This window comes from Coregonus lavaretus, assembly GCF_964263955.1.
Source record: "Coregonus lavaretus genome assembly, chromosome: 18".
Taxonomy (NCBI): domain Eukaryota; kingdom Metazoa; phylum Chordata; class Actinopteri; order Salmoniformes; family Salmonidae; genus Coregonus; species Coregonus lavaretus.
Window position 1 is genome coordinate 38,679,635 of NC_140005.1, and position 14,088 is coordinate 38,693,722.

Consider the following 14,088-nt stretch of genomic DNA (forward strand, 5'->3'; position numbering starts at 1 on the left):
GCTTCGATAATCAACAAACCTCGTAAAAATTGCATGATCTGGTGAACCCATATATCCAGTGAAAGCGTCATATATTACCTGTACATTTTTCCATGGTGTAACAATGTGTATCAATGTGTCCATATAGCAGAGACTGGTGCTCTCGTATTTGTTGAATTTTAACTTTTAGATTTTTATAAATCTTAATTCAGATTTTTATGATTAACCACGTGACATAGATTTTGAGAAACTTAAACGTTATTATTGAAATGAAACTGTTCCATGAAAATACGCATATGAAAATCATAACTGGCACACAAATCGGTAGAAATGTAGGATAAATTGTAAGCTTCCCCAAACTTGAATATCACACATAGGAAGTCCCGTGAAAAAAAATGGAATGCCCATCCAACTGATTAGCTCTGGCACCAGCCCTGCCAATACTTAGCATCAGCAATCCAGAGTTTATATACATAATTGGCTACAACACAGTTTGTGCTAAGCTAACCCCATTTTCTCTTCTCTCTTCCCCAGACTCTACAGACTGAGAGAGGAGAAACAATTCCTCTGGACTTGGACAGGCGTATCACAGGAACTACACATCACTCTCAGAGGTCCGTCTCATCAGCAGTGGGTGGAACTCCATTCTCTCCTCATCAGTAGATCCACTTTAGAAGACCTCTCTCTGATACCTTTGGAAAATTGAAGCAAGCACACACATTGATTGCAGGAAATGTACTGTTGTTGTTGTCCTATTCTAGTCCATGCTGCTAACAGATGCTGACTCACATGATCAGTTGACACCAATGACATGGTCTTTCCATGAGGACTCGGCCACTACAAAGTCTACAACTGAAGATATATGGTTTTGTCATTTTCCCATGGAGCAATAAACCCCAACTGCTATATTACTGAGAGGATTCCAGGGTTATGGAGCCTCAGAGTTGGGTTGTTAGGCCTTGATGACAGCAGTAGCTGACACAGCAGTAGCACAGCAGACTAAATGGAACTGCGCTGAGGGGATGCACCAGTCTGTATGGCGTAAACAGACCATAATATATCAGTGCGATTCTCATTTTACATTTTAGTCATTTAGCAGACGCTCTTATCTATAGTGACTTACAGTTAGTGAGTGCATACATTTTTATACTGGCCCCCCGTGGGAAACGAACCCACAACCCTGGCGTTGCAAACGCCATGCTCTACCAACTGAGCTACATGGGACCATCCTAACCTGGATTCGTCTCATTGCCCTTCTGGTCCTAAGAGTGTTGTCTTTCTCAAACGCATTAATGGAGGACTCATTGCGTCATGCTAAGGAGTGGGAGTGCATTTTCCCAATAATGTAAAAGAAATTGGAATGTAGGCTATTTGTTACCCTAATAGGGATTGATCAGGTACACTTGACATTTGCCCCTAAAATAACTCAATCAGAAAACTGTAAAGTAGGACTACAAGTGCAGTTGGACTAGAAGTGCAGTAGAACTACAAGAGCACTAGGACTACAAGCGTAATAGGATTACAAAAAAGTGTAGTAAGACTACAATACAACAGGTCCATTGGACTACAAGTGCAATAGGACTACAAATGCAGTAGAACAACATCACTTTTTTTGTGGGACTACAACAGGAAGTTCATTTCAGCAGAACTACAACCCCCATTACCCACCATGGTGTTGCCGCAGCCAGACAAGTGCCACGTGTGCCTGACCACCATGGTGATCATGACCAGCATGGCCTTCATGGACGCCTATCTGGTAGAGCAGAACCAGGGACCCAGGAAGGTAAGAGGCCATTTGGTTTTTATCATTTTTAAAGCTATAGGGTCCATACCCCTGCTCAGATGCTTTATTGCGCAGTCAAAGTTGCCCCTCCCTCGCATGCTTGCCTCACCTGGGACAACTTTAGAGATTCCTGTTTTTCTACAGTCAAAAGACTACAATAGCCACAAGGCTGTTGACAACCAAAGCAGACATGACTGCAGTTGTTTAACATAGAAGTCAACCTATTTCCTGTAGTCTCCAAATGATTAAATGTTTTGTTTCGTGTAATAAAGTTGATTTTCGATTTCTACTTCAAATGGAGCAGACTTTGTTAAAAATATTAAATCAAATGAAATAATGTCAATCAAATAAGTTGACTCACCCACATAAGTATATACCTGGATGCACATGTATCAACTTTGAAACATGGTTTTCTATGTTTGGGCTAATAGCTATAGCTAATGGCTTCTATCTGAGCACATGGCACGTGGTAATTGTCTGCAATTCACACCTCCCATATAGATGGCAATAATTAGCATAACACTGCTCGGCATCTCTTTCCCTACAACCATTCCGTTGTTCTTTGAGCAGAATTGCTGCATGATTTTTTAGAACAGCTGGGATACTTCTTTCGGCTATGAACCCAGCGTGAACTGGCAGGAATTAGCCCATTGGTTGTTGCGTTGCCTCGCCTGAGCAGGGGAACACAACTACTGGGCTCGCTCCTCTGCCCAGGCGTTGCTGATGCCTGCCAGATCTTACAACGCCTGGATAGGTACTTTATTTTACATATAAGCTAACCACATCATATGTTATAGCAATCTGTCAGTCAATGACGTAGCACGCAACCATTGGTTGATCAGCCTGGTCTCAGAGTAAAACGTGTTATATTTACTAAAATCCGTGCCATTCCATTTAGTGTGATATGTTACTTTACATTCGGTTGCATTACATTGGCCTATGTAAATCCTGGACACTCAAATTAGGATGATATGTTACGTTTGGTATGACAGTAGGTTACTTAAGGCAAAAACTAAAGGAGGGTGGTTGATCGGGGTGGTTGGGTAGATGTATAACGCAAACGTCTAGCAACCCAAAGGTTGCGTGTTTGAATCTCATCACAGACAACTTGAGCAACTTTGCAATAACTTACTACTTTGCAGCTACTTGGTATGTTAGCTAACGCTTCCCCTAACTCTAACCCTAACCTTAACCCTTTAACCTAACTCCTAACTTTAACCCATAACCTAACGTAGCATATCATACTAAAGCAGTCAAACTTAGTAAATCATACTAAAGCAGTTGAACATAATATATTATACTAAAGCATTCTAACGTAATATGTCATACTAAAGCAGTTAAATGTAGCATATCATACTAAAGCAGTCTAACGTAGCAGATCATACTAAAGCAGTCGAACGTAGCAAATCATACTTATGCAGTTGAACGTGGCATATCATACTAAATCAGTCGAACATAGCATATTATACTAAAGCAGTCGAATGTAGCATATCAAACTAAAGCAGTCAAATGTAATATATCATACTAAAGCAGTCGAACGTAATATATCATACTTAAGCAGTCGAACATAATATATACTAAAAGTTCAAAACGTAGGATACTATACGTCCTACAATTCGTATTATACTGTACGACTGCTATTACATTGGTAGGCCAATGTAATGTAACCTAACGTAAATTAACATACCATACTAAATGGAGTGGCATGGATTTTAGTCAAATATAATGCGTTTGATTAGGTTGGGTTGATGCATGCAACGTCTGAGCAGGGGAATGCGACCATTGTCTGGGATTTAAAAAAGAAGAAAGCTATACATCACAAATTTTAAAAGTCCAACAATAGATGTACCAATCGCAGACTGTAGCTTTGAATTACACTTTAAGAAACATATTATTTTATATTTTAATGAATGATTTTACTGTTTTGACATCCTTTGTGGTTTGACATCTCTTTCATTGTCTCTCAATTGTTTAAAAAAAAAAGTCATTTAATGTATTGTTTAACTGTAACAACTGTGTTACTATTTTAAATGCACGTTACATAAATACAATATGGTGTGCATTTGTAGATCGGGGTGTGCATCATCGTGCTGGTGGGAGACATCTGTTTCCTCATCGTGCTGCGCTACGTGGCAGTGTGGGTCGGGGCTGAGGTGAAGACCGCCAAACGCGGCTACGCCATGATCCTCTGGTTCCTCTACATCTTCGTCCTGGAAATCAAGCTCTACTTTGTCTTCCAGGTAGGTAACCTAAACGTTAGACAGGTGGGCCAGAAACCAGAGGGTTGCCGGTTCGAATCCCAGCACCGACTATATACAATTCTGTTGGGAAGCGGGCCGGTAACCAGAGGGTTGCTGGCATCAGTATCCCATATACAGTACAATCTCCTTCCATTGTGCCCTTGAGCAGGATATTTAACCCCTAAACTGATCGAGAGACGCTGCACTACGACTAACACTGGTGTACAGTGCGTTAGGAAAGTTTTGAGACCCCTTGACTTCTTCGACATTTTGTTATGTTACAGCCTTATTCTAAAATGGATTCAATCATTTTTTAAACTCATCAATCTACACACAGTACCCCATAATGACAAAGCAAATTTTTGCTAATTTATTCAAAATAAAAAACTGAAATCATATTTACATAAGTATTCAGACCCTTTACTCAGTACTTTGTTGAAGCGCCTTTGGCAGCGATTACAGCCTCGAGTCTTCTTGGATATGATGCTACAAGCTTGGCACACCTGTATTTGGGGAGTTTCTCCCATTCTTCTCAAGCTCTGTCAGGTTGGATGGGGAGCGTCGCTGCACAGCTATTTTCAGGTCTCTCAGAGATGTTCGATTGGGTTCAAGTCCGGGCTCTGGCTGAGCCACTCAAAGACATTCAGAGACTTGTCCCAAAGCCACTCCTGTGTTGTCTTGGCTGGGTCGTTGTCCTGTTGGAAGATTAACCTTCGTCCCAGTCTGAGGTCCTGAGTGTTCTGGAGCAGGTTTTCATCAAGGATCTCTCTGTACTTTGTTCCATTAATCTTTCCCTCTATCCTGACTAGTCTCCCAGTCCCTGGCTCTGAAAAACATCCCCACAGCATGATGCTGACACCACCATGCTTTACTGTAGGGATGGTGCCAGGTTTCTTCCAGACGTGGCGCTTGGCAATCAGGCCACAGAGTTCAATCTTGGTTTCATCAGACCAGAGAATCTTGTTTCTCATGGTCTGAGAGTCCTTTAGGTGCCTTTTGGCAAACTCCAAGCGGGCTGTCATGTGCTTTTTAATGAGGAGTGGCTTCCGTCTGGCCACTCTACCATAAAGGCCTGATTGGTGGAGTGCTGCAGAGATGGTTGTCCTTCTGGAAGGTTCTCCCATCTCCACAGAGGAACTCTGGAGTTCTGTCAGAGTGACCATCGGGTTCTTCGTCACCTCCCTGACCAAGGCCCTTCTCCCTCGATCGCTCAGTTTGGCCAGGCGGCCAGCTCTAGGAAGAGTCTTGGTGGTTCCAAACTTCTTCCATTTAAGAATGATGGAGGCCACTGTGTTCTTGGGGACCTTCAATGCTGCAGATCTGAGCCTCGACACAATCCTGTCTCGGAGCTCTAGGGACAATTCATTCGACCTCATGGCTTGGTTTTTGCTCTGACATGCACTGTCAACTGTGTGACCTTATATAGACAGGTGTGTGCCTTTCCAAATCAATTTAATTTACCACAGGTGGACTCCAATCAAGTTGTAGAAACATCTCAAGGATGATCAATGGAAACAGGATGCACCTGAGCTCAATTTCTAGTCTCATAGCAAAGGGTCTGAATACTTATGTAAATAAGGTATTTCTGTTTTTTATTTTTAATACCTTTGCAAAAAATTCTGAAAACCTTTTTTCACTTTGTCATTATGGGGTATTGGGTGTAGATTGATGAGGAAACTTTTTTATTTAATCCATTTTAGAATAAAGCTGTAACGTAACAAAATGTGGAAAAAGGGGTCTGAATACTTTCCGAATGCACTGTATGTGTGTGTCTTGGTGGGGGGATACCCACAGAGATATTGAAAAAGACACGTTTCAGTATCTGTGTGACAATAAAGTATATCTTATATCTTATAGAACTACAAGGCGGACAGGAAGAGCCTGGAGACAGTGGCCCGGAAGGCTCTAACCTTACTCCTCTCTGTATGCGTCCCGGGGCTATACTTGGTCCTGGTGGCTCTGGACAGCATGGAATACGTGAGGACCTTCAGGAAAAAGGAGGACATGCGGGGGAAGCTGTTCTGGGTGGCCCTGGACCTGCTGGATGTTCTGGACATCCAGGCCAACCTGTGGGAGCCCCAGCGGACCGGCCTGCCCATCTGGGCCGAGGGACTGATGTTCTTCTACTGCTACATCCTGCTCCTCACCCTGCCCTGCGTCTCCCTCTCTGAGATCAGTGTCCAGGGGGAGCACGTCTCGCCCCAGAAGATGATGCTGTACCCTGTTCTTAGTCTAGTTACTATAAACATAGTCACGATCTTGATCCGCGGGGTTAACATGGTGCTGTTCCAGGATAGTAGGGTGTCTACCATCTTTATAGGGAAGAACGTGGTGGCTATAGCCACAAAAGCCTGTACGTTCCTGGAGTATAGGAGGCAGGTGAAGGAGTTCCCTCCACAGGACCCTAGCATGGTAGGTATAGCCCTGGAGCTGCAGCAAGGGAACTCTGTGGGTCACAGCCACAGGCACAACCAGACCCTGCCCAATGCCACCACTAGCCTCTCTGACGAACCATCACCGACCGAGGTCATAGACACATGACCCTCGCCCATGGATAGTTAGATCCTTTTCACACTATTATGTCGACCGGATCCATGTTGTGATATTGACCTTTTACATTGTGCTTACCAGCACAGGTTCAGCAACTACCATCGCAGTACAGCTTGGCTTAGCTTGGCTCAGTAGTGTGAAAAGGGTGGTAAGTGTCTGACCCTGAGCTCAGCTAGAGTGGACTAGACTTCTCAGAGCTCAGTATGACCTCAACCAAGACTGTTCCGGTCCTATGGGGTGGCAGAAAGAAACAACACGTTTCACTGATATCACTCCAGCTCAGGAAAACGGCCCAGCGCCTTGCCAGCCAGCCTCCCAGATGAACTGATGAGATCATTCTGATAAAGACTGATGTGTTTTCTATTCTATTGTGTGTGTTTCTATACTTCTCTATGGTGGACTAACAGACAGAGGGACAAATACAGGTGACCTCAGAGACAAAACCCAGCCCAGCTCAGCAGATATGAGCTCATAGTCTACCTGTTAACCGTACCTGGGTTCAAATACTATTTGAAATAATGTCAGATACTTTATCTGGACTTGATTGAGCTTGCCTGACACAAATGGAACAAATGGAATAGTAGCAAGAGTGAAAACCACACCCATCTGGCACTCCAGGCAGACTAGAACAAACAGTAAAAGTGTATTTTTTAATTAAAGTAGTATTTGAAGCCAGGTCTACTGTAAACTCCCTGTCTTTTTTGACTTTTTTGACTTTTTGGCTATGTTTTTATGTGTTGGTGTGCTGCTGTGATTCTCTTTGTCATTTTAAAGATATGTATATATAGCCACTGTCATTGAAGTGGCATTCATTTGAGGATTTCTATCCTCTGCGAGAGAATTGCAGAGCAAGGATGGATAGAGGGAAACAAAGAGACGGAGAGTTGGTATGTGGGGGTGGAGGAGAAAGCAAGAGAGAGAGAGATGGAGGGAGGGTGAGGGTGGGAGTGGGGGGGGGGAGGGTTGGGGAGATGGGCAGTGTGTGTGGGTGGGAGGATGGAGGGATAAAGGGATGGAGGGTTGGAGGGTTGGAGGGTTGGAGGGTTGGAGGGTTGGAGGGTTGGAGGGTTGGAGGTGTAAGCCTCTCAAAAGGGGATGTCCCTGGTACTGTGTGGATTTTAAAGTATGCGACCAGACCATATGTACAGTGTCCATATTAGGACAGCCTTAGAGTCACAAGACGTTATTGTCAGACACAAGGGCCTGTATGTACCAAGCATCTCAGAGTAGGAGTGCTGATCTAGGAAAAAGGTTTGCCTTATAAATCATAATTAATAAGTGGGGAAACCTGATCCTAGTTCAGAACACCGACTCTGAGATACTTTGTGAATATGGGTCCTGACTATATCAACTCCTTGTGACTCAGAGGCTGTAATAACAGGTGATTTACAGACCTGTGTGTTTCACTGAGCTCAGCAATATCTGTAGATTGAGGAATAAAGAAGGTTCACAGGACCTATAGTTTCTCAATGTGTCTAAGTCTGTGTGCCTATTTAGCATTATACATGTGTGTACTGTGTTTGGGTGTGTGTGTTGGCATGTGTGGTGTGTGTTTGTTTGTGTGTGATACACACATCATATAAACTATATCTACCATGAAAAATAATCTTTTATAATATTAATATGCTCTCTCTTTGGCAGGAAACATGCATGCATAATCTGTTGCATAAAACATGAAAGGCCTAACTCTCAAACAACACTCACAATACCAAATATGTGTTTAGCTGAGAGATACACACAGTGTTTACTTCTCATTCTGATCAAGGAAAACATCATATTTCCAGTGGCCTGGTCCAGGTATTATTATGCATCTGCTATCTGTGATGGATGACAACATAGCAACATATAATATTACCGGTATGCATGACTGACTACCTCCAAATTTGAATTTTATGGGGACCACTAATGTAGGCTATAGGACCCAGGCTAAACAGTACCATGCACAATAAGATGCTCAACTCTTACTTAGTTCTGTAAATGACTCTTTGGGTGCTGTGGCCCAGGAGTATGAAAAGGACAACCAGCGCTCGCTATACAGTAGCAAGAACCAGAGAGAGAACAGATTACTGCAATTAGAGAAGACATAAAAAAAGGATTGAGTATAGTCGGATAGAGAAGCAGCATCAGTGGAGGAGAATCAGTGGGTTGCAGAAAGCAATTTAGCGTCGGCTGATTGGGTGAGTCTGCCAGGTAGCACCGCTGGGTCCGGTGATAAAAAATAGTCTCTGTGAGCCTGTGTCCGCTCGTCCATCACATCACAGCAGAGCACAGGCCGGGCCTCTGGGTCACTAGCTGATGCTGATTCTGTGGCCACTTCCCCCTGGACAATAAGGAGGCAATACAGGAGGTCAGTCTAAGGTTTTTAAAGTAAAAGCCCTAGTAAAAGCCCTGCACACACATAAATGTAAACACATGCGCACGCACACATATGCATGGCCAAAAGTATGTGGACACCTGCTCATCAAACATCTCATTCCAAAATCATGGGCATTAATATGGAGTTGGTCCCCCCTTTGCTGCTATAACAGCCTCCACTCTTCTGGGAAGGCTTTCCACTAGATGTTGGAACATTGCTGCGGGGACTGCGAGGACAGCCACAACAGCATTAGTGAGTTTGGGTACTGATGTTGGGCGATTAGGCCTGGCTCGCAGTCGGCGTTCCAATTCATCCCAAAGGTGTTCGATGGGGTTGAGGTCAGGGCTCTGTGCAGGCCAGTCAAGTTCTTCCACACCAATCTCGACAAACCATTTCTGTATGGACCTCGCTTTGTGCAAGGGGGCATTGTCATGCTGAAACAGGAAAGGGCCTTCCCCAAACTGTTGCCACAAAGTTGGAAGCACAGAATCGTCTAAAATGTCATTGTATGCTGTAGAATTAAGATTTCCGTTCACTGGAACTAAGGGTCCTAGCCCGAACCATGAAAAACAGCCCCAGACCATTATTCCTCCTCCACCAAACGTTACAGTTGGCACTATGCATTGGGGCAGGTAGCGTTCTCCTGGCATCCGCCAAACCCAGATTTGTCCGTCGGACTGCCAGATGGTGAAGCGGGATTCATCACTCCAGAGAACGCGTTTCCATTGCTCCAGATTCCAATGGTAGGGAGCTTTACACCACTCCAGCCGACGCTTGGCATTGCACATGGTGAGCTTAAGCTTGTGTGCAGCTGCTCGGCCATGGAAACCCATTTTATGAAGCTCCCGACGAACAGTTAATGTGCTGATGTTGCTTCCAGAGGCAGTTTGTAACTCAGTGGTGAGTGTTGCAACCGAGGACAGACGAATTCGTGGCTGAGCCGTTGTTGCTACTAGATGTTTCGACTTTACAATAACAGCACTTACAGTTGACTGGGGCACCTCTAACAGGGCAGGAATTTGACGAACTGATTTGTTGGAAAGGTGGCATCCTGTGACGGTGCCACGTTGACAGTCACTGTGCTCTTCAGTAAGGCCATTCTACTGCCAATGTTTGTCTATGGAGATGGCTGTGTGCTCAATTTTATACACCTGTCAGCAATGGGTGTGGCTGAAATAGCCAAATCCACAAATTTGAAAGGGTGTCCATATACTTTTGTATATAGTGTACAAACAAACACACATACACGTACATGGCTCATCATCGTTGAATGATAGCTCTCTGCACATTATAGCTTACACAAGCCACAAGTCTGCCTCTATTGTCATGAGTACATGTAAAACATGATAATAAACATGATGGGGTGAGATAGAGAGGAAGAGAAAGACCAGCCCAGCTGAGAGAGAGGAGGAGAGTGAGTGTGAGAGACAGAGCCCAGCCAAGGGACAGATATATATATATATATATATATATATATATATATATATATATATATATAGAGAGAGAGAGAGAGAGAGAGAGAGAGAGAGAGAGAGAGAGAGAGAGAGAGAGAGAGAGAGAGAGAAAGAGCGAGAGAGAGCCTTGCCATTGAGAAGGGTAGACACAGGAAAACCTGGCTCCCTGTAGAGGAAAGGCTGTGTAACCACTGCACCACAGCAGAACCTGAGACAAAGCTGCATTTCCTGACACATTTTTTAAAATATAAAACAATTAGAGAGTGTCATTTCCCCAAATTTGAAACAGTTTTTCAAGGTTTCAAATACCTCTCTGATGAGGATAGGCTACCCGTCCTGTTGGGGGAGGACGCATAGAGCTGTGGGTTGGCAGCACATGACATTGCTGCCTGCCATAAGATGAGGGACAGTGTCTGACAGACCAGCCAACCTGCACACGTCCTCTATATTGTTATTGTTCAAATGGTTATTTTGACCCTTGGTTATTGTTGTTGCTGTTGTCCCGTTGACAATATTCATTATTATTATTTTAATTATGTTAATAGTGTAAATATCCAAAGTAAGCTTTGGCAATATGTACATTGTTACATCATGCCAATAAAGCAAATTGAATTGAATTGAAAGAGAGAGAGAGAGAAAGACAGAGAGGGAGGGAGAGAGAGAGAGTGAGAAAGACAGAGAGAGAGAGAGAGAGAGAGAGAGAGAAAGAGAGAGAGAGAGAGAGAGAGAGAGAGAGAGAGAGAGAGAGAGAGAGAGAGAGAGAGAGAGAGAGAGAGAGAGAGAGAGAGAGAGAGAGAGAGAGAGAGAGAGAGAGAGAGAGAGAGAGAGAGAGAGAGAGAGAGAGAGAGAGAGAGAGAGAAAGAAAGAGAGAGAGAGAAGAGAGAGAGAGAGAGAGAGAGAGAGAGAGAGAGAGAGAGGAGAGAGAAAGACAAAGAGAGAGAGACAGAGAGAGAGAGAGAGAGAGAGAAAGAAAGAAAGACAGAGAGAGAGAGAGAGAGAGACAGAGAGAGAGAGAAAGACAGAGAGAGAGAGAGAGAGAGAGAGAGAGAGAGAGAGAGAGAGAGAGAGAGAGAGAGAAAAGATTAACTAATAAATCACAGGTCTGTCACATCACCAAATGAATGGCCCACTCGCCGTAAGTAATGGGGTCAGGCTGGTGTATTTAGCTGTGGCCCCATTTATTTTCTCAGCCATAAGTCTATTAAAATATTCAATTTTAAACACATCATAACTCAGGGTGTTGGGGGAATTGATCATCATCTGCAGTCCAAGGTCTTGGCTAAGGTTCTGTGCCCCCTGAGACACACACACACTCGCACACGCACACACACACATGTACACGTGTACACATACACACCACCACCACCTTCCTTTATCACCCTGCAGATCTGACTACCTCTCCTTTGAAGTCTGTCTCTTTCTCTTCACCGGTGTGAATCATACCAGAGAGCTAACATGTCAATCTCTCCTGGCTCAAAATGGAGTAGAGATTGACTTCATCACTACTTGTGGTTTGGTATTGACATGTTGAATGCACCGAGCTGTCTGTTTGAACTACTGGCACACAGCTCGGACACCCATGCATACCCCACAAGACATTCCACCAGAGGACTCTTCACAGTCCCCAAGTCAAGAACAGACTATGGGAGGCGCACAATACTACATAGACCCATGACTACATGGATCTCTATTCCACATCAAGTAACTCATGCCAGCAGTAAAATTTGATTTAAAAAACAGATAAAAACACAATTTATGGAACAGCAGGGACTGTGAAGCAACACAAACATAGACACATGGATAAAAACACAAGATAAGATATGCACTAGACACACGTACACATGGATTTTGTGTTATAGATATGTGGTAGTAGAGTAGAGGCATGAGAGCACACACTTAATATGTTGTGAAATCTGTTATGAATGTATTGTAATGTTTTAAAAATGTATAACTGTCACGGAATCAGCCGAGGCTGCCCCTCCTCCTTGCTCGGGCAGGCTTCGGCGTTCGTCGTCCCCGGAGAACTAGCTGCCACCGATCTATGTTTCGGTGTTTGTCTAGTTTGTCCTGATTGTTTTCACCTGTTTCCCATTATGTTATATTGTATTCCCTTTATAACCCCCTGTCTCTCATTGGTTATTGTGTGTGATTGTTTTCCGTGAGGTCGGCAGTGTTCAGGTGTATGCGTAGTTTGTTTCCTCCCTGTTTGGAGGTTTTGTTTGTATTTTGATTACTGTGCTAGTAAAGTTTGTCTGCCAGTAGCTCGGTGTCCTGCGCTTGACTTCGCTCACCGCATACACATCGCCCTGACAGAATCAGACACCATTCATGGAGTCAGCAGGAGCGGCGGTGCCAGCTGGATCAATGGAGGAACGCGTCGAACACCAAGCGGCCATGATCCAGGCTCTCGGCACCACCATGTAATGGGTGGTGAGCACTATTGAGCGATGGGAAAGAGGGGGTCTGCCTATGCCTCCTCCAACGATACCACCACCATCGGCGATGCCCATAGCTTCACCTCCGGGGTCCAGTGGGATTCGGCTCTCGCTCCCGAGGGCTTATGATGGCACAGCGGCCGGGTGTCAGGGTTTCCTGCTCCAGGTTGAACTCTACCTAGCAACCATCCACCCGGTGCCCTCGGGATACGAGAGCGTGTCCGCCCTCATCTCCTGTCTGTCCGGCAAGGCGCTGGATTGGGCCAATGCCGAGTGGGGGGGAATAGATGCCGCTACTGTCAACTATGCAGAGTTCACCCGCCGCTTCAGGGCAGTATTTGATCATCCACCAGAGGGTAAAGCAGCGGGTGAGCGTCTATTCCACCTTAGACAGGGGAGGAGGAGCGCACAGGAGTTCGCGCTGGACTTCCGGATGCTGGCTGCCAACGCGGGATGGAATGAGTGGGCCCTCATCGACCACTGTAGCCTGAGGGAGGACGTGCGTCGGGAATTGGCCTGCAGGGACACCAACCTCAGCTTCGACCAACTGGTGGACATGTCCATTCGCCTGGATACCCTGTTGGCTACCCGCAGACGTTCGGATTCAGGGCCGTCCATTCCATCCCCCAGCACTTCCGAGCCGACCCCTATGGAGCTCGGAGGTGCTGGTGCTAGGGAGACCAGGAGAGAGACCAGGAGGGAGGCCGTCCCCTGCACCAACTGTGGCCGCAGAGGACACACTGCTGGTCGGTGCTGGGGAGGGTCTCCTAGGAATCGAGGCAGTAGGCAGCGCACTGATGAGTCATTCCAGGTGAGTAGGCACCCAACTCACCCAGACCTCTCTGTTGCGCATATGTGTATTAAAGTTGTGTTTCCAGAGGTTTCTCCTCACTCCCAGCATAAGGCGCTAGTAGATTCAGGCGCAGCTGGGAATTTTATCGATCGCCAATTCACCTATAAGTTAGGGATTCCTATTGTACCTGTTGATGTGCCCTTCCCCATCCATGCCCTAGATAGCCGCCCTTTGGGGTCAGGATTGATTAGGAAAGTCACAGCGCCTCTCAGGATGAAAACGCAAGAGGGCCATGAGAAGATACTACGTTTGTATTTGATTGATTCTCCTGCGTTTCCCGTGGTGTTGGGGCTTCCCTGGTTAACATCTCATGACCCCAACATTTCATGGCAACAGAGGGCTCTCAAGGGATGGTCTGATCAGTGTTTCGGGCGGTGTGTAAGTGTTTCCGTAGGGGCAACGACGGTGGAAAGCCCGAACCAAGTTCCCACCATGCAC

General features: G+C 45.2%; 1 protein-coding gene across 1 annotated transcript; it reads left to right on the plus strand.

The window, feature by feature from the left end:
* Nucleotides 1-1,648: 1,648 nt before the first annotated feature.
* LOC311145541 (transmembrane protein 121-like) lies at nucleotides 1,649-6,543 on the plus strand (the record flags this gene model as incomplete). Its single annotated transcript, XM_084181810.1, has 3 exons — nucleotides 1,649-1,762; nucleotides 3,832-4,002; nucleotides 5,860-6,543. The coding sequence occupies 3 exons, from the start codon at nucleotides 1,649-1,651 to the stop codon at nucleotides 6,541-6,543; spliced, it is 969 nt and encodes a 322-aa protein (XP_084037936.1).
* Between the last annotated feature and the right edge of the window lie 7,545 nt (nucleotides 6,544-14,088).